The sequence below is a fragment of the Sinohyriopsis cumingii genome, chromosome 14, assembly GCF_028554795.1.
Source record: "Sinohyriopsis cumingii isolate HCF-2022 chromosome 14, ASM2855479v2, whole genome shotgun sequence".
NCBI lineage: Eukaryota > Metazoa > Mollusca > Bivalvia > Unionida > Unionidae > Sinohyriopsis > Sinohyriopsis cumingii.
The window spans coordinates 43,153,922-43,175,105 of NC_142974.1; the positions used below are offsets into that span (position 1 = coordinate 43,153,922).

The 21,184-nt window shown below is 35.1% G+C and overlaps 2 protein-coding genes across 2 annotated transcripts in view; both read right to left on the minus strand.

Annotated features, from left to right (window-relative positions):
- LOC149783645 (uncharacterized) overlaps positions 1 to 1,825 on the minus strand; it is a 23,953-nt gene extending 22,128 nt beyond the window's left edge. The window contains exons 1-2 of the mRNA XM_089932882.1: positions 1,562 to 1,825; positions 879 to 962 (exon numbers count right to left, since the gene is read on the minus strand). Of these exons, the coding sequence (XP_089789008.1) occupies positions 879 to 962; positions 1,562 to 1,825 (348 nt within the window). The remainder of the gene's footprint in view (positions 1 to 878; positions 963 to 1,561) is intronic.
- The window catches only part of LOC149783646 (uncharacterized protein CXorf38-like), a 12,304-nt gene extending 2,678 nt beyond the window's left edge, over positions 1 to 9,626 (minus strand). Inside the window, exons 1-3 of the mRNA XM_089931890.1 lie at positions 9,183 to 9,626; positions 7,369 to 7,527; positions 1,431 to 2,029 (exon numbers count right to left, since the gene is read on the minus strand). Of these exons, the coding sequence (XP_089788016.1) occupies positions 1,841 to 2,029; positions 7,369 to 7,527; positions 9,183 to 9,623 (789 nt within the window). The 5' untranslated portion in view covers positions 9,624 to 9,626 and the 3' untranslated portion in view covers positions 1,431 to 1,840. The remainder of the gene's footprint in view (positions 1 to 1,430; positions 2,030 to 7,368; positions 7,528 to 9,182) is intronic.
- Between the last annotated feature and the right edge of the window lie 11,558 nt (positions 9,627 to 21,184).

The window sequence follows — 21,184 nt, forward strand, 5'->3', positions numbered from 1 at the left end:
ATCTTCAGTTATTTATAATGTTGTCTGATAGGTGAACATCATACCCTTTTTTCAGACATAAATCTTCTTTTAAAGAAACCTTAAAATATAGCAATGAAAAGAGCAACATCAGTTTTCTACATGTATGGTATCAAGATCACTGATAAATCTACATAACAACCAATAGCTCACATTCAATATTTGTCTTTTCACCTGCAATTTAAAACAAAATGATTGTCTGCCACTCTGAAGATTACAAATATCAACAAATAAACAAAGCTACAACATGATCACCAAACTGCATTATATCTTTACTTTTAACAAAGTATATACATTTTATTTTGAACCTCACTCATTCAAATTCAAGTGTGTTCGATACTGAAATTTTTTGAATGAGAGCACTACTGGTATGCATCCTTAATAAGTTGGAGCAGTCAAGGTCTAAAATTTACAAAACTAATTTTTGTAGGAAACTCATGAATCAGGAGTTACCTCCCATGTACCAAGCTGTTACTGCTTTTACAGTACTGTACATGTACATGTATGCTGTTTTATCTATAAATCTTTGTTGACTGATATGCAATGCTTTACATCAGATTCAAAGTTGCCAAATAGTTTTGGCAAATAAATGATAAATATTGTTAATAACAGCCATATTTCATCAAACATCTATAATATTTGTTAAAATTTGAAAGGTCTTAAGACACTCATTAAAATTAGGTCATTAAGACCCTGAAGTTAACCATAAGCAGACCATTGTCATTTGAATAAAATTAAAATAAAAACAGAACTATGTTGACATAATATGTCTGTCTCCACTACTCATATCACTTCAAGATGTCGAGGTTCAAAATGTTCAGAATTTGTTTAAAAAATGGATAACTGCTTTAGTAGTATACAAGCCTAATCAGGGCATCAACATTTTCATAAAAGCTTGTTTCTATGTGATCCTTTCTTTCATCATCATGAAAACAAAATTCATACTGTAAAAAGAAGGCACAAAAAAGTTCCAACGTACTTATAGAAATGAGAAAATATATTAATTTAGTGGCATAAAAATCTAATTAATTTATCTTCAAAAACATAAAAATGTTTAATGCTATTTGTTGACATTATGTTAGTTTTCCCCATTTGTATCAGCAAGGTCCTTATGGAGCATGTCTAAGTACAAAAGTTTAAAATGTATGAAAACAGAAAAATCAATATAACTGCATGAAAATTTAATGAAACTATCTACAATGAAATAAACACATTTCTATAAAGTTTTAAACTAAGCATGAGCAATCTTCTAATATGTATCCCTGGTTATAAATATAATATACATATGTACAGACGTATGGAAGGACACATGGATGGGACCCGTTGAAGATATCATGCCCCAAATGCAATTGATGAGCAAAGTTGTGATGCAGGTAAAAAGCAATGTGTATATTTATCTGGTTCTTTCTTACCTTGAGAGACCACGATTTGCTTAGAGAGTTTTCTCACTTTCGAATCCAACTGTCTATGTCTTATGTCACATTTTCTTTTGCCTAATTTAATCTGCAGGTCCATATCTTGGTGAAGTCCCTGCAAGTCAGACCTCTGCAAGTCCATATCTTGGTGAAGTCCATGTAAGTCTGACTTCTGCAAATCCATATCTTGTTGAAGTCCCTGTAACTCTGACTTCTCCAGGTCCATATCTTGATGAAGTCCCTGTAACTGACTTCTGCAGGTCCATATCTTGATGAAGTCCCTGTAACTCTGACTTCTGCAGGTCCATATCTTGATGAAGTCCCTGTAACTCTGACTTCTGCAGGTCCATATCTTGATGAAGTCCCTGTAACTCTGACTTCTGCAGGTCCATATCTTGATGAAGTCCCTAAAAGTCTGACTTCTGAGAGTCCATTTCTTGGTGAAGACCCCTCAAGTCGGACTTATTTGAGTCCGTGTCTTGATGAAGTACCTGTAAGTCATTCTGTAAGTTCTCTATGGCTTCTTCATGAAGTTCTCGTAGAGCTTTTATATCCAGTTCCAAGTCAAGAAAGACATCTACTGAGGTATCACATATCTATGATGTATCAAGGAAAAATGAAAAGTTCATTTTGTATTAGTGTGGTATATTTATTGATGACTGAAGAAACACTGTCACAAATGTAGATGAAATAATAGTACCCAGTAAACATAAGATATTCTTTCAGTTTAAGTACCTTTCATCTTGGATTTCTTGGCCCCAAAATCAATAGTGTCTTTCTACAAAGTATGATACATGTAACTGATGATAGCATAGAATTCTAGTTGTGTGGAAACCATTTTCTCCTTTAAGTCACAGGGACCTGGCCTTTGACCTGAACTCAAAAGTTATTTTGTACCTCAAGTGAAAGCTGTCAACAAAGTTTGGTAACCATAGAGTTTGGAGAATTCAAATTATTGCACAGAAACCATTTTCTTCTTTCAGTCACAGTGACATTTGACCTTTGACATTTGGACTAAAAAATCAACAATCTGTTTCTTACCTATGTGCGAGCCATTCACAAGAATGGTACATATAGATGGTAGAGATGTTTAGTTATTGTATTTAGCCCTTTTTCATCTTTCTGACAGTGACTTTGACCTTGGGATTTTCCCCCCAATAATTGATAGTCTTCTTCATTGCCCAAAGTGCAAGACATCTATGGAGTTTGATAACTATATCTAGAGCTACTGTGCAGGAAAAAAATTGAAGCAAAAATGGACAATATCACGACATACCGTATATACTCACATATAAGCTCATTTGCATATAAACTGACCTCCCCCCAAAGTGAATAAATATAAACAATAAAAAGTGCATGACCCGCATATAAGCTGAACCACAAGTCTGAGATGACATCATAAGATGCATGTGGTAAGTCCTAAATGCATTTATTTTGCCAAACTTATAATAGCAAAAATTACATAAATACCTCTCTTGGGGCTGGCATGAAAATTACATAGCAGTGGTATAAAAAAAATTGAAAAGTAAAGAAATTTATTTATTTTATGTTTTCTTATTGTTTTGACCTAATTCAGATTTGTGTACAACTTGATCAGACAAGGACAAGAATTGATCATGGGTTGCTGCAACACTAGCTCTCCCATTTGCCGTTTGTCTCAATTATTGTTTTTTCTTGCGTTATTGCATTAGACTTTTTATATCAGTCCACCAGTAATTTCGTTTTTATTTTACCTTGAAGTTGTAAAAACTAAACTCATTAAAATGTGATCCCAGTATGACAATAACGAACAATAATATGGTTTGATTAAATGCTCACAATAAGTTAGTGAACATATTTACATAATGGCACCACTGCATGTACACTGTAGGTTTTAACATGCGCTGAATGAAGTACATCATTGGGTTCATATCATGGGTACCAGTGCTCTACATTTAATGAGATATCCCAAATACAATAATGAAGTTTCAGAAATAAGTTTTGTAAATTATGCTAATGCCATAAAAACTGAGTTGCAGTCTGCTTTGATGTATGCTAATACCATAAAAACTGAGTTGCAGTCTGCTTTGATGTATGTGACCTTACACTCCGTTTTACAAAACTAATGTAATTGTGCTAATATTACTATAGAAAAGGTATTATACATTAAAGTTCTGGTTTACTTGCCAGTCAAAATTCCCTCGTAACCCAAGCCAGTTTCAGGGTTTTAGTCATTAACTGGCCCCTATTGCTGTTGGAAACAATAGACAAATCTGCCAGTTCTAAACAAATCAGGTGCAGAAACATCCAGCTTTCCACTGTATGGAAAATTATAATTTTATTAAGCCAAAACACAAAAGTAAAATATATTGATGATGATCTCAGTTGATCCATATTCAGAATTTTAGCCTTTACTATTACCATTATTTCATGAACATGTCACAGTTATGCTGGTTATGTGCCTTGTACAATTGAATGTGTGTTTCTTTTCATAAAGATTACCTCAATTTGTACCATGGCTTATATCACTGAAAAAAGTAATCACGAGCATGTGAATGAACATAAATGAAACAGCTATTACCAACTAGTGGAAGTGTTATCTGGAAGAATGCGATTTGGTTGAAACAATGAATAAAGCAAAATCTTCATCTAATAAGTTTGGGAATAAACAAGATTAACGTAATGCTCAAAGCACGATTTGTACTGTGTAAGCACTGTATATTAAAGTACAGCCTGGTCTCCTAGGTAAACTCAAACCGGCCATTAAAATGTGAAGTCTTTATTTACCTTTATTTTATTTTGTGTTGGAGAAATCAGAAAATATGCACATGCAAAATAATAACACTAATAATAACATTATAGTAGTTTAAAACAGTTTAGTAGTGTTGGGACACCAAGAATGTATTTTTTTACAAACATATACATCTTAGGACATGTGAAAAAAAAATTGTCACAAGATTTACGGCATTTATGGTGTAAAAAAAATTATCTTAAAAACTTTCACGCTCAGACCTTGGCTTGTGGATAAGCCCACCCCCTTCTTCCAGGTTTTTATTTTTCAAGAATTATTCAGCATATACATATATTTTGCTTTATGATGGTCATATAAAAGATGAGGAATTATTATGATGTAAAACAATCCAACTTTATGGAGATGGTGAACTGCATAGATTACTGCATTTCTATGGGAAAATATGAACAAATATTTTTGGATTAATACTGCAGGAGTGTTGTATTCATCAGAAAAAACTAGTTCATATTTTCCCATAGAAATGCTATAACCTTTTTATTATATACCCATTTTCTTATTCAACCTAAGGCTTAATTATAAAAAAATATACTACAAGAAACAAAGTAAATGTAATTGAATTGATGATAGTTTCCAAAATAAATACACAACCATAAAAAATGATACAGTAAATATTGTTTATTACATTTTTGGATAAAACATGTCTCTGCTGGATCAATGAAGTTTAATTTCTTCTGCAGAATTCTTAATTACAATGTATTACAAAGGCTTTGTTATAATCTTTCTTTGTTATAAGTTTTAATTTGAGTTTATTTGTGTTAAAGGTCAGAGAAAATTAGCTTGATTGTAACAGTTTATATCATAGGATGTGCCAGAGCCAAGTAAAGAGTGGCACTCATTTAAATTAAAAAGGCATACCAAAGATACCAGGCAAAGAAAGACATGATAATCACAGCTAATTAGTAATCTCTAAACAACAAAGGTGTAAGGTAATAAAAGTGTCATAATTGCATTTTATTTACAAATCAGTAACTCAGAATCATGTTTTCCAATTCAATGCAATTAAAGCATGACAAAAAAAAATTCTTGTAGCTTTTGATCAAATAATTTAAAAATGTCCTTTGGCTATCATTCTATGCAAGCACACTGCAGTACATTTTGAAGCCCATCTCTCTTGTGTTTTAAACATTCATCCAAACATATGTGAGGCTGACCAAAATTATTGAGGATGAAATATATATGTCTGTCTGTAACCAAAATGAGTGCTTGTGTATGTAATGATGTTTCAACAGCATCTGGTGCAAACTGTTTTGATAAGACTGGGTTTAGTGAGCAAGCTGATGGTGATGTTTCCCTTGATATGGTGCATGGTACATTGCACATGCTTGGATGTGGTAACAAGGATGTTGATTTTTTGGATTATGCTAATTCTGACTGTGACATTGTCACATGTGCTATACCAAAAATTGAAGATATCATTTGTGAAATTAGTAATTGCTGGGAAGTGCCCAATTTTCTGCTACAAGAAGTGACGAGGATGGCGATGACATTACTTAGGTTTTGTACCAGGAGTCAGTGAGATTCTATACAAGAAACGCATGCTATTTATTGTGAAATTCTGCATGTCACTGAAAAACATCTTAACAGAATATGGAATTCATATAATTTGGAAGAGATAAAACCCTGAAATATGTTCTTTAAAGAAACATTATTTTGTGATTGAATACATTTTAAATAACAGTTTACAGTCTAAAATTATGCCTGAAGTTCCAAAACGTAAGATAAAAAAGTAATAAACTAGAGAAAAATTAAATTAAAAAAACTCACAATCTAATTGTGATGTGACTAGTTTGAAAGCTGCTGAGCCGAATCTCCACAGGCAGCCAAATGTTTTAGTCCAAGAATATTATTGAACACTTTGTAATTCCAGTGAATAAGAATTTCAATAAATAAATAGATCCATATTTAAAAATGATCAGAACAATAAGACTGATTTCACTTTAGATGTTGATCCTTAACTAAACAAGTTTATATAACAGTCCTTTTGACCTAGGATGCTATTACCTTTTTCTGGAAATAATCTGTCAACTTAATGGATGAAAATAAATCTGGAACTTTCTAATATCTGAATCATGACTATCTTTAACTCAAACTGAAGTAAACATGTTTACAATTAATAGTGATCTAAATATTTATTCTATAATCATACAGAAATATTAGCTATGTATTATGTTGTTTACAAAATGTAGCCAGTTAGGTAAACTATTAACTTCATTTTGGACTAAGGTCAGTCAGAAAATACAGATAAACATGATGTATACTCATTTAAGCCAACAAACAATACAAATTAAATATCAATAACAATGCCTGAACTCAAGGGTGTCACTGTGCCATTGTCAAATGTGGACTAGGTGAAACAGGTGCCTGTAGAGCAGGAAATCCGGCAGATTCTCCAGAAGAACAAGATAGTGATTCAACAGATTTGTCAAGACCCATGACCTGCAGCTATTCATGCATAAATGTGGGCTTAGACACTGCAAATTCAGTGCTAAGTAGGTAATATAGCATACCATGATTTTCCATATGGCCACTGAGATGGTCATACTGGACATCAGATAATTTAGGTCCAGGTAGACATCATAAGATGTCATTAGTGGATGCCCATTCTTATATGCCATATCAGAAGTCCAAGCAGCACCGAAGTGTAAATGTTTGTGTATATTTTCATCGCAATCATCCAAATAGTCTGGTTTAGGACAAGGTATGACAACAGTTTTGTTCTGATGGATAGGACTATGGACAATGGACAGCAAGTCATCCAATGAGCTAAAAATCAATGCAAGTGAAAGCATACAATCCATACATTTTTAAAAGCAATCCAAAGAAATCAGCAAATAATATAATATTGCTTACACCACTAACATTTTCTTTATTTCACTGAGTTTATTTATATTTTCCTAACAAAAATTCTTCTGTACAAGACAAGTTACTCTTTGGTACAAAACACTTCACTTGCTTACTCAATGGATTCACTTGAACAATCCCTGGTTAAATGCAATATACATTTCTTCTTTCACAATGTGTAATCTGGGATATAATGCATAATTTCTCTACAGTGAAAAAAACCCAACTCTTTAAAATCAAAGAGTAATCAAGGGAGATAATAATATGAAAGTGCTTTTTCCATCCATAAGTAAGTTACCATACCTTTTTGATGTCAGACACAGCAGCTATACAGTCTGGTAGAGAATGAAGATGAACAGGATCTTCAAGCAAATCTATGATTTCCTGTATGCAACTCCTCATTTCTGTATCAGTCAGCTTCATCTGGGGAGCATGCATAATGGTGTTCCTCACATCTGATACCTAATTGTAAAAATGACTGTCCTTCAATCATAAATGTAGTATATTGGAAATAGTACATCCCCACTACATATTTGGATCTCCCTATGTAGGCACTACCAATGGATCTCAATGGCCTTGACATTTGGACAAGATATGTGGTTTTGAACTAAATTTAACGTGCAGAAACCATTATTTTCTTATTAGACTTTGCATGGCCATTACCTCTAAGGCCCATAATATGTAGGTTTTCTTTATTATCATAAGAGCAAAAGGGCCCAAAACGTCAATTAATATGCTTCTTTCTTACCCATTTTTTGTTGTTTTTTTTTTTCCTTACAGGAAGTCAATTCAATCTAGCCCGCGTGGCCGAGTGGTCTAAAGCACTCTCCGTTATGGATCACTGCCATCTCACCTCTGTCTGCATGGGTTTGAGTCTCGGATTCAGCCAATGTGGGTATGTGAGAAAGCTTGCCAGTAGCTTCTTGTGGGTCGGTGGTTCTTTCCAGGGTTTTCCCGGATTCTTCCTCCACCATTAATACTGGCCACCATGTAAAGCCTATCGTGTGCTGAAAAATGGCATTAAACCCTACAACAACAGCAGCAGTTCAATCTAGGAATCGTCCTTAACCAAAGTGCAGGCCATCACCAATGTTTGGTACAAGGTATATGATATAGAACTAATGTTGTGTGTGGAAACCATTTTTCTTTTCATCAAATTTCTTTCAATCAATGACCTTGATCTTTGACCCCAAACTGTTAGTTTTTTCCAGACCCCAACTGCATGCCATACACAAAGTATGTTAACTATACCAAATAGAAATCTTCAGTTATTGTGCCAAAGACATTTTTTCACTTTAAATTTCAATGACTTTGGCCTTCAAGCCTCTGAATCCAAAATTTATAGGTGTTGTTCTTATCCAGGTGCAAGACAACCACACAATATCTTCATTGTAGATGATGGAACAACTAGAGTCAATGTTTCTTTCACATACTGTAACTTTGACCTTTAATATTTTGACCCCAAAATGAATTGGTTTCTTTCCACTAGACCCCTCCAGTGGCATAGTGGTTAGAACATCCGCCTTGGATGTGGGAAGTCGTGGGTTTGAACCCAGGCCAGGTCATAAAAAAAGACTTCTAAAAATGGTACTAACAGCTGCCTCACTAGGCATTCAGATTAAGAGGTTAGTGTTAGGTCTGGTCAGCCTGGTGTTAGAATAATATGACTGGGTGGGATATCATGCTACATGTCTGTGGCATGATGCCCCAGTGCTAGACATCACTATAAACTGCCACACGACAGACATCATAGTGATATGACTGAAAAATTGTTAAAGCTACATTAAAAATCTATATCACACACACACACACACACACACACACCATGAGTACAAGCAATCCAGAAAAATTGGTAACTGTATATCTTGGACTAATAGAACTATTATGTAAAAACAAAATTGGGAACAGACAAGCAGATGGATGGACAAAATCACACAACACACTAGTCATTATGGTGACCATATAATAATACTAACAAATGAAATATTATGAGAAACTGAAAATAGTCCAAATTTTAAAACTATATATAAAATCAAAATTTGTCCAAATTATCAATGTGAAATAGTAATGAATTGATATTCTAGTATGACATCATCATTTCCACTTTTCAAACTTACCTTGCATGTCTGTTGAAGTCCCTGAGGTGAAAGTCGGCTATGAAAATGTTTACAATTTGCCATCAGTGTTAGCAGTGCCTGGGCATCACTCTCATTGGGGTCTGTGTTGGTTGGTTTCTGGCCCCTGGGCATAAAGGCTTTAGCACACTCCCAAGCATTGTATGCCCAGGAGGTCACATCACAGTTGCTCCAGTAGATTCTATCTGACCGTGGATTGTCAAATAGATTAAGCAGCTCTCTCAACCAATCATGGCATAGCACTGGGCAAGGGGCCTTAGTGAATCCCCAGGTATGTGTGTATTTGTTTTGTCTAATATCACTAGCCTTACATCTTGTGCATTTAGGATATAGAACAGTTGTACCACCATATATTATATTTATCAGGTATGTGTGTATCAGGTTGACCTCATTTCTGACAAAAGAATGTAGAGCCCGCTTCATGTACAACAGGGACTGTCCCACCTTCAGCCAATTTCTGAAGCCTGGATCTTTAACTTCCTGACTAGGAGAACTTGCTGCCATTTTCTCCAGTGGATGTTACTTAATGACATAAATAGGTCCTTTACCTAAAGAAGATGAAACATTAATAAATTAGAATATGCTCCCACATACACTGAATGGTGCATGTCATAACACAGTGGCATTTCTGGTGGGATATGTCTCTATGAAACTTCCCTCCACCCCAAGACCATCGGGTCTATAATAAAATCCTAACAGTCTATCATTTTGTCCCTAATAATTGGTCACCCTTCTCTAACTCCACCTCTGTTTACCTTTAAAACTCATCATCTAAAGGTGCAGATGAGTTACTTTCACAGAATGAAACATTCCCCAGGATTCATATTTATTTTTTGATAAAAAACTTTCTGTATTTTCCTTCATATTTTAGAGCTACTAAATTTCAATCTCTCACAATGCTGGCCGGCTCACTAGCTGGCTGGATGGATGGCTGGATGGTTGGATGGATGGGTGGGTAGGTAGCTAGCTAGCTAGGTAGGTGGGCAATATTTTAGATCAAGCTCTGCACAATAGTGAGAACAAATTGAAAATTTTTAAAATTAAACAGAAAAATCATAGATGATAAAACCTTTCATATAAATGTCAACATGACAAACACAAACTTAAAATATAAAACATACAGCATTAAAATTCTGCAAAATGAAACATGTAAATATGGTAAAAAATTTGCTACATGAACTGCAAACCAAGATATTCTCTTGTGGTACATCATCATACAGTTTCTTCATGCAGTGCACTTAAAATACTTCTGCCTCACACATTTCTTGAACTTCTGATGCATATTTTCAAGTTTCTAAAATTAACTATGGTATATACTCAAGTATAAGCTAAATAATATAGAAAAAATAAAGGCCTGGAAGAAGGGGGGGGGTGTCAGCTTATCCATAACAAGGTCTAATCTTGAAACTATTTAAATTCTTTTTGTTGACAACTAAAATGACTGTAAATCTTGGGACATGAAAAAAAAAAATAATTTCTTGTCTTAAGTCTTATATGCATATAAACAAAAAATACATTTGTGGTGTCCCAACACTTACTAGACTGTTATAAACTACTATGATTGATTTTGTTATTATTTTGTGTGTGCTTATTTGCTGAAGCACTCTCTGTTATGGATCACTGCCTTCTCACCTCTGTCTGTGTGGGTTCAAGTCTCAGATTCGGCCAATGTGGGTATGTGAGAAAGATTGCCAATAGCTTCTCATGGGTCAGTGGGCCTTTCCGGGCTTTTCCCAGGTTCTTCCACCACCATTAATACTGGCTGCCATGTATAGCCTATCGTGTGCTGAAAAATGGCATGAAACCCTAGAACAACCACCACAAATCTGAATTAGACAAAAACAATAAGAAAATAAAAAATTAAATAAATTTATTGACTTTTTAAACAAATTTATTAACTTATACTATTTCTATGTAATAATCACACATGCTAAGCCCAAGAGAGGTATATGCATAATATTTTGCTAATATAAATTTGTCTAAATAAATGCATTTGGAACTTGCCACATGCATCTTGTGATATCATTTCAGACTTATGGGTCAGCTTATATAACAGTATATTTACATATCATTGCTAATTTAATAGTACTCCATTGGTGACATTCACTATTTATAACACTGCATTTACGTTTCATTGCTAATTTAATAGTGTTCCATTGTTGGCATTCACTATTCATAACAGTGTGTTTACATATCATTGCCAATTTAATAGTGTTCCATTGGTGGCATTCACTATTTATAACAGTGTGCTTACACATCATTGCTAATTTAAAAGTGTTCCGTTGGTGGCATTCACTATTTATAACAGTGTATTTACATACGATTTGACTAAAATGTATCTGATCCAGCAAATAAAGTGATGATAATGTTTGTATGTTTTTTTTACTGACATATGACAAATTTTCATTATCAATAGTGTATAAAGTTTGACATAAAAGGCATTAAAACCCAGATTATTTCATCATAATTAGCAAATTAAGCCCAAATTTGCAACTCTGTTCTTATACAAAGACTTGAAGAGTTGTATGAAACAGTTACCTCCCCTACTCAATGAGGCTCTCATACAGTAGACATAGGAAATTAAGACAAGGGTAGGCAAAACACCAAGGATATTTCATATGAATTACTTGTATTCATATATAAAATAAAAAAAATAATACCAAATTGATCTGACTGTACCAATAATAGTAAAAAATACTTTAAGTGTACAAGTGACATATCTATGCACATATTTTATGCCTCATCAATCTGCCCAATAAATAAATTCATGAAAATATAAATTTGTCTAAATAAATGCATTTGGAACTTGCTGCATGCATCTTGTGATATCATCTCAGACTTGTGGGTCAGCTTATATGTGGTTCATGTACTTTACAGTGTTTATTCTTATTCAGTTTGGTGGGTCGGCTTATAAAGTGAATGCACTTATAGGACACACAGTACAAATTCAACTCCAATAGTAAACATATAGAAACACCATCATTTCAAAATTCAATAACTTAAAATTACTGGGTGCTGATGATGAGACCTATAATTCTCCATGCACATCTAACCTTGGTGCAAGCTTAGGTGTGGAAAACACCCTATGAGCCGCGGCATTTTGTTTACATACATGTGCATGAAACACGTTATTGATTCTGCACCAAATGAATCAGGTGCTACTTTCATTATGGAGTACTCCTGAGTCAAGCCTGTAAGAATGCTAAAATTGCATCAGTAGAAATTTGTCTATATTTTTTCTTTAAATTACATATATGATAAGCTCTCAAAAGATATTTTTACTAAAATTTTAATTTTCATTATTAACCAATTATGGACCACCAAACCCATAAATACTCTATTATTTCTTCACCCATTTCTAGACTGGTTCACAGTTCTTCCATATAATTAGTACCGTGTGTCCTGTACATGAATATATACAGTATATCATTTCCTATAAAATATCATGTCCTTCCTTGTGGATTAATTTCAATTTTCATCAATACTGACCTTTAAACCTGCCTATTCCACTTCACTACAGTGTCAGATATATTAAGAATGTGGTGAAGTATACCACAAATCACAACTCTTGATGAAGTTAAGTGAGTCCACTAAAGTCAGTCTCATGTGCATTCAGAAAAGAAAGTGGTTTAAGCTCGTACGTTTACCAGTATGACTGATTCACATTGGACCATGCAAATTGAGACCTGCAAAAAGAAAAACAAGTGATACTGATTCACTTTCAATACTAACTGACAAGTTGCAAGTCTTCATTCATAATACATATACAAAGCAATACTGTTAGTAAATGAATATAGTCCCACAACCAGTCTTACTAATGGACAGGTTTTAAATACCATTATACTGATATGAACTGCAATATGGCAGTGTACCAATATATTCTTACATCACTAGTAAAAAGTAGGATTGTTTGTTAGAACTGATTCTTTCCCTCTGAAGAAAAGGTCTGGAAGATGCCATATTCAATTTAATAGTGTTCCATTGGTGACATTCACTATTTATAACAGTGTGTTTACATATCATTGCTAATTTAATAGTGTTCCATTGGTGACATGCACTATTTATAACAGTGTATTTACATATCATTGCTAATTTAATAGTGTTACATTGGTGACATTCACTATTTATAACAGTGTGTTTACATATCATTGCTAATTTAATAGTGTTCCATTGGTGACATTCACTATTTATAACTGTGTGTTTACATATCATTGCTAATTTAATAGTGTTCCATTGGTGACATTCACTATTTATAACAGTGTGTTTACACATCATTGCTAATTTAATAGTGTTCCATTTGTGACATTCACTATTTATAACTGTGTGTTTACATATCATTGCTAATTTAATAGTGTTCCATTGGTGACATTCACTATTTATAACAGTGTGTTTACATATCATTGCTAATGTAATAGTGTTCCATTGGTGACATTCACTGTAACAGTGTATTTACATATCATTGCTAATGTAATAGTGTTCCATTGGTGACATTCACTATTTATAACAGTGTATTTACGTATCATTGCTAATGTAATAGTGTTCCATTGGTGACATTCACTATTTATAACAGTGTATTTACGTATCATTGCTAATGTAATAGTGTTCCATTGGTGACATTCACTATTTATAAAAGTGTGTTTACATATCACTGCTAATAGTGTTCCATTGGCGACATTCACTATTTCTAACAGTGTATTTACATATCGTTGCTAATTTAAAATCAAAAACTTTTAACAAATTGATCTGACTGTACCAATAATAGTAAAAAATACTTTAAGTGTACAAGTGACATATCTATGCACATATTTTATGCCTCATCAATCTGCCCAATATATAAATTCATCCCAGTGTACATTGGTTACCCGTAGTTCAACATTGTCATTCAGGAACAACTAGACCATAGGGTGAATTTATGTGTGTGTGTGTGTGTGTGTGTGTAAAGTTTCAAGGCAATCCTCAAAGTAGTTTAGGATGACAAACAACAGATGAAGGAGAACAGATAATCATATAATTATTGTTTAGGAATTCCATTCCCATCAGTGAGGTTTTAAGATAAACAGAGTCCAGTTTAACAAGGCTCCTCTGTATATATGTATGAATAAACAAACTGAACTTGTTACAAATAAGTGTAACATAGTACTAAAGAAACTAACATGATAAACTCCACTACTGAAGCAAGTTATATATGATACATATATACATTTGGACAAAACACCCAGTGGAGAACTTGAAAAATGAACAGGCAGAACATTATAAAAAGCAACGATTAAAAGTAAATTTAGTTATCTGGATAAATCAAAACCATAAATTAGGATAATTTCAACCTCAAAATATTTCTGGGTAAACATTGCAATTTAAACTGAATGCATAAACACTTAGATAAATGGCACAAGGGTATTTTCAGCAGATATTACATTTACAGTCTTACCATTCGAGGACAGAATTATAGAATCTATATGAATTAAAATTATAAAGCTCTTTAAAGTGATTTGGTACATAATTCCATATAATGGCAGATGCATACATGTATCTTAAGATTTTATGCCCAAATGTTGAGATCTTAATTCTTGGGACATCTAAAATCTTTGAATATCTAAAATTATATGCATTGTGTTTAAAACATTAAATCATCCCAACATTTGGAAAAATATAATTCAGAATTTTGAAAGTCTCAAGAGCCATAACCCTATGTCAGCACACCTTCGTGGGTCGCATTTCTGCCATAAGTACAAATCTGAGAGCATGCTCTTATATTCTGCCAAGTTTAGTAGTGTTCATGTCATGATAAACTCCACTAATGAAGCAAGTTGTATATGATACATGGGTAGCATTTTTGCCAAAAGTACAAATCTGAGAGCATGCTCTTATATTTTGTCAAGTTTAGCAGTGTTCTTGTCACTGCAGAAATGCCAGGCTGAGGGATAGAAATATGAAGTTGGAGAAGAGAAATGTATGAAGGATTGTCAGTTTGTTGATTCTAGTTAGATTCTGATCAATGTTTCAAGACAGATAGTTGCCCTCAAGCTTTGTTACTGAGAACGGAAAAGAAAAAAACCAAATGTAGACGCAGGAACAACAACAAACTGCACTTAGTCTTTTTCTTTTCCTTCTTTTTCCATGGAAAAGATAGCAACAGTTCAAATAATATGAAACATGGACAACAAATGCACACACCCCACACCAAAAGGGATTGAACTAGGTACACGTATATCAAACTCAATGACCTTAAGGGCAAAGGTCACTACAGATTTAAAACTTTATTAAACATTTCATTCCAAATTTCTTGTTTTGTAGGGAAAATACCCATTACACCAATAAAAGGGATGGACAACTGCTGACAGACATAAAAGCCATTAGCAACATGACATAACATCCCTGATGCTCCGGCTGACATTCTTTCTTTGGGCTTTCTCTAAACATCAACATTTATTCTTTTCTAAAAACTTTATTTTCATCACTAAAATTTATTATTGACTATTGGTGTTTGACTGTCCAGTTATTTCTCTATTTAAACCATGAAATACATGTGCAGGATCCTACCAAGAAAATGTTGTTTTGGTTGTTGTTTTGGGGTTTACTGCCATTTCTCAGTGCAGGATATGCTATATATATAGTGACCAGCAAATGTGGTGGAGGAAGAGCTGGGGAAAACCCCAGAAAGAACCACTGACCCACAGGAAGCTAATGACAGCTTTCTTAAGTATCCACATTGGCCGAGTCCGAGACTCAAACCCACACTGACAGAGGTGAGATGGCAGTGAACGGAAACATCAAGCACTTTAAACCACTCAGCCTCCCGGGGCCCTGTAATATAAATGTCATTTATGTATTTTCAAAAAAAAATAATATGCAAATAGGTCAGTTCACATATTTAAAAGAGACTAGCTTAAACTGATCGAATCAAGAATTTGTTGTTACAATACTGCTTGCTACAAAAGCTCTGATTTTTTTCTGTGCATCAATATAAAGACATAGCTATTAGAATATATTCCAATATTGTACAGGGATCTTTTCACTTTTTCACATGTGCTAGTAAAGGTACCCGATATACCCAGGAAATGAAAAATTCCAAGCCTGACATTACTGGTGAACAACAAATAGTTCTCCGCCAACAGTAAAGCCCTACGTCGACCCTGATATTTATGTTTTGGAGTTGTCTGTTGAGTTAAGCCACACGGAGGCTGTGAGCGTATCTTTAATCATACATGTAAGACTGTGACGCTGCTATTTTGCGAATACCGTTGATATATATGTCAATAAAAAGAAAAGAAATGCAATAATTACCTTAAATATTACGATATTTGGCTGGTTTGTGCAATTAGGAAATTTAGAATAATTATAAAAGCATACACAGTTGAAAATCGCAGAAACGTAACATTTCGAAACCAAGGGTCTAAAAATTGACAGTGGGGAAAACCAAGACGGAGCCTAAAATAGACACGAATAGACGAGCAAACATTTTGCTTGCTGTTTTTTTAATTAAAATTTTAAATTAAAAAAAATCCAAATAAAATCTTCATGCGTTAGATTTGCCACCCATTAGTAAACCCATCAACAATTTATAGGCAAACCCCCAATACTACAGTTGTTATTATTATTTTTTAAACCTTAAGTTAAAAATAGAAAAATAGAAATTACCTGAATCATATGCTCCTACGTTACTTGCATAATCAGCACCACCTCATAATCATGCATCTCGCGAGATTATTCACAACAAATTACGAGTTATTTGTCCGTACAAGACACTATAGTTACTATGCTAACAGTTGGATCCACCATGCTCTGCTTTTATTATTTATTTTCTAGTAGTATTTGATATTATGTTTGTTCTTGTTTTTGATGTTGACTGTTGTTTTGTTTCATTCCATTAAATATTAAAATTTTGGTCGACGGTCGTAGCAGTTACATACAGACTTGGATTTCTATTTAAATAAAAGTGTATTGCATGCTTCCCTTCATCTTATTCAGTCTATATTGCTACAGCCATAAATATCATGACAGATGCTATTTTACTGAAATCTAGAATGCAATTACAATGATTTCTATTTTTAATATCAATTGTGTTATTGTTAATAATATTGTCTTTTTTGTGGGGTTAATGAGTCATTGGAAACCATTTTTTTAAAAACTCTTTTTCGTTAGGAATAAGATATATTTTCAAATTATATGCCCAGCAAACATGATGGACATTTAACATGATGGTTTTAAATCGTCGAGGTTACGGCGTATGTAAACAGAAAGCTACGCAAACGCAGACAACTGAAACAGACGGAAGTAGTAAATGGGGGCACCCTAGCGTCAAGGGGAATTAGCATTACAAGACGACTTGGGCAACTCTAGCGTCAAGGGAAAATTAACATGGAGAAAAATCGTGGGTCAGATTAGCGTCAAGGGAAATTAACATGGAGAAAAATCGTGGGTCACTCTAGCGACAAGGGGAATTTAACATGGAACTATAGTGTGGGTCTGTCTAGCGACAAGGGGAAATTAACATGGGAATAGAGTTTGGGTTTGTCTAGGGACAAGGGGAATTGAATATGGGATTTTTTTTTTAAATTTAAATTTAAATTTAAATTTAAAAAAAGGGATAGGCAATGGAAAGGCTATCTCTTTTCGAGAAATATGGCTGGCCCTGAAAAGGGCCTTTGGGTTTATGTTAATATTAATATTAACATAGATGGCATCTGTCACATCTTCTTCTTCTTCTTCTTAAACTCCTTCTAACTGCCGGTCCATACACAAGTACCCTCTTGTGACATCCTTGTCTTTCTATGTAAACTCTCCTCATCCATTGACTAGTATCTGTCCTATCAACAACAGTCCACTTGGACCTGACATACATGAGCATGTCCGTCCTAAACATCATGGAAGACACAAGGGTGGATGACTCAACTGTGGTCCACATCTTGAAGCGACGAGAATAGGTGAATCAATGCAGTGAACTGCGCTTATTTATAGGTACAGGAAGGATTGAAACGGATTGAATTCATTCACCAATCCGAACACGCGTTACAAAATTCAGTCAGCTCGCATCCAATCCGAAGAGAGCAGTCTGTGACGTCACGTGGTCTATATAGATTCGTTAGCGCTTGTGTGCAGTCAATCTATGCGACAGTGATTCAACATGACGGAAACTCAGAAAACGAGCCATTGGGGTGCACCAGCAGGGGAGACTGCCCAAGGGAACCCGGACTTACTTTCAGAAGAGGTACATTGGGATTTTGTGGATTTTCTTACCTCGCAAGAATTTGTTCCGGAACCTTCGTTACCTTCTTCATTACCGCAAGTGGAGAATTTTAGACAGAGACAGAAAGAAGAATTGGAGAAATTTATGCAACGACAAAAGGAAGCGGAACAAGCTTTTCTCCTACAGCAACAGCAACAGCAACAAGAAGAGGTAAGAAAAAAACAACAGCAACAACAGCAAGAAGAAGTAGCAGCAAAGAAACAAGAGGGTGAAAATCAAACGGCTACGGTACTGTTGGACATTTTAGCGGAGTTAAGAAGTCTGAAACAAATGTATCAGTCTTCTTTATCACGACCGAAGAGAATACGACCTTCCCGAGCTAAACACGCCAACCCTGTGACTAAGCCTATCGTACCACCCTTAGTGATTTCAACCCAATCATCAGAAGTAGGCCTTGGCCGTGGCAAAGGCTTAAGGCAGTTAAAGTTGATTGGTTAAACTCACCCCTACACCAAAATAAAAAGGCCCTTTTCAGGGCCACCCACATTTCTCGAAAAGAAATACAATTTCAATTTGCCAATAACTCAAAATTAAACCCCACCCATTTTACCCTTATAGTACGTGTCTGTGTATGAGTACGTGAGTGTAGCTTCTTATTTTAAAATTAAAACTCAAAGACACTTACCTTATATCATTCATGTATTCTTTTATCCATTTTTTACAATCCAATTCACAGCACAACACTTTAATTAAAAGTTCATTGACTTCTTCTTTCTCCTTGTTTAGTCTCTCTGTTTTTTGAATTTCTTCACCGTTTTTTCCTCATTTTCTTCCCTTCTTCTTTTCTTCTCCTGTTTCTTTGCTTCTTTTAAATAGAATTTTCTTCTTTCTTCCTCTGAAGAATCCCTCTCTTCTTTCGAAGAATCCATCTCTTCTTCCGAAGAATCCCTCTCTTCTTCTGAAGAATCCTTCTTTTCTTCTGACTCCAATGTCCTTTTTCTTTACAATAATAACAGGTATCTTGACTTTTGTCTTTTTTAGCCCCTGTTTTTTTTCTTTTTTGACGGTCTGGACACTCTGAAGACCAATGCCCTTTCTTCTGACAGATATAGCAAGTATCCTGACTCTTATCTCGAAAGGAAGGAGAGTAGTCTGTCGGCTGGTCTGAAGAGAATTTTCTAATGACCCCTCGCAAAGCCCTGACGAAACGTTCGATTTGGCTAGTCTCTTCCATTGTTCTCCTCGGTTTGAGAGTGAAATGAATAGTGAAAAGACAAGACACACCCTTTTTATATACGCTGGTTTGCCATGACTATAAATTAGTCTATGGTGTTTGAACTTGAGTCATTTGACGTTTTACACTCAAGATGAAACGATCCTATTCATTCGAGAAGAAAGAAGAAGAAGAAAGTAAGAGGCAGAAACGTGATCTATCGCCTCGTACCAGGGCTGAAATCTTGGCACAAATTCATGCCAGTGATTTTGAAGAGGACATGAGTGAACCAGAATCCGAACCCTCTAAACCAAGTTCACCACCCTTAGTCATCCCTGAAAAGTACTATTCCATTCGAGAGACGGAAAAGCGCTCCTCTAGAAAATTTAGAACCACGGCTTACACCTACACGGTGAAGTTTAAAGATTTCAAGGCCGACGTACCCTTGGAGAAAGCAGAAGGGTTTATCACCGAGATGTGGGATTCTTTGCTCACAGCACTCAAGCGACAATGTCAACCCAAAGAAGACGATCGCTTGACACTATCCATAGATCACGACGGTTTGAAATCCCCTGTTTGGATCGAGTTTAGCAGATCTGCAGAACTAACCCCTTCCAAAATCATGGACAAGATTCAACACGTACAACAATCTAATGACCAGTTTGACATCACCGATGGTAAAGCCACACTGAAAATGGCCCACGTCTCTCTTCCTCAAGGGACAGGACGCAAAAAGATGTTATTGGTGGACAACCTTCGCAACACCAAAACAAGTCTCGTCCGAATTCACAACCCTCAAGACCAGATGTGTTTAGCCCGTGCCATCCTGGTGGGACGAACCTATGCCAACAAGAACGACACGGTAGAATGGAAAAGAACCTGGAAAACTATTCAACAATCCGATCGAGCCAAACAACGAAATGAAGCAGAACTCCTGTTACAACAAGCCGGACTGTCCAAAGACACACCCTGTGGCATTCCTGAGATGCAAAAATTGCAAGATGCCCTAGCTCCACGCTACACCTTGAAAGTGCACCCTCAAGAAATGCGTGGAACTCTGTTGTTTCGATGCCAAGATTTTAAGGACGGAAAATACATTCATGTCTATTATCACGATGAACATTTCGATACCATTACCAGTATCACTGGATTCCTGGGATACAGTTATTATTGTGAGAAATGTGATTATGGTTATAACAATCGAGAGCAACACAAGTCTTGTGGATGGAAATGCCCAGGATGTTTGGCCTCTCCACCCTGTCTGAGCGAAGAACCAGTGCCTTGTTCAACTTGTCTGCGCACGTTTGTCAGCCCTACCTGTTACCAGCAACATTTGAAAACACAAGGTTCACAGAAGAAATGTGCTTGTCAACTCCTGAGATTGTGCCCTACGTGTGGACAAGGCATACGTACCAATAGTACCAAGGCACACGTATGTCGAGGAAAGAAAAAATGTCACATTTGTCACCACATCGTGGACTTGGAACACGAATGTTACGTGCAAAAATACCAACCCCCACCAGAGGAAGAGGACGGTCACAAGAAGAAAGGCAATTTCATCTTTTTCGATTTCGAATGCATGCA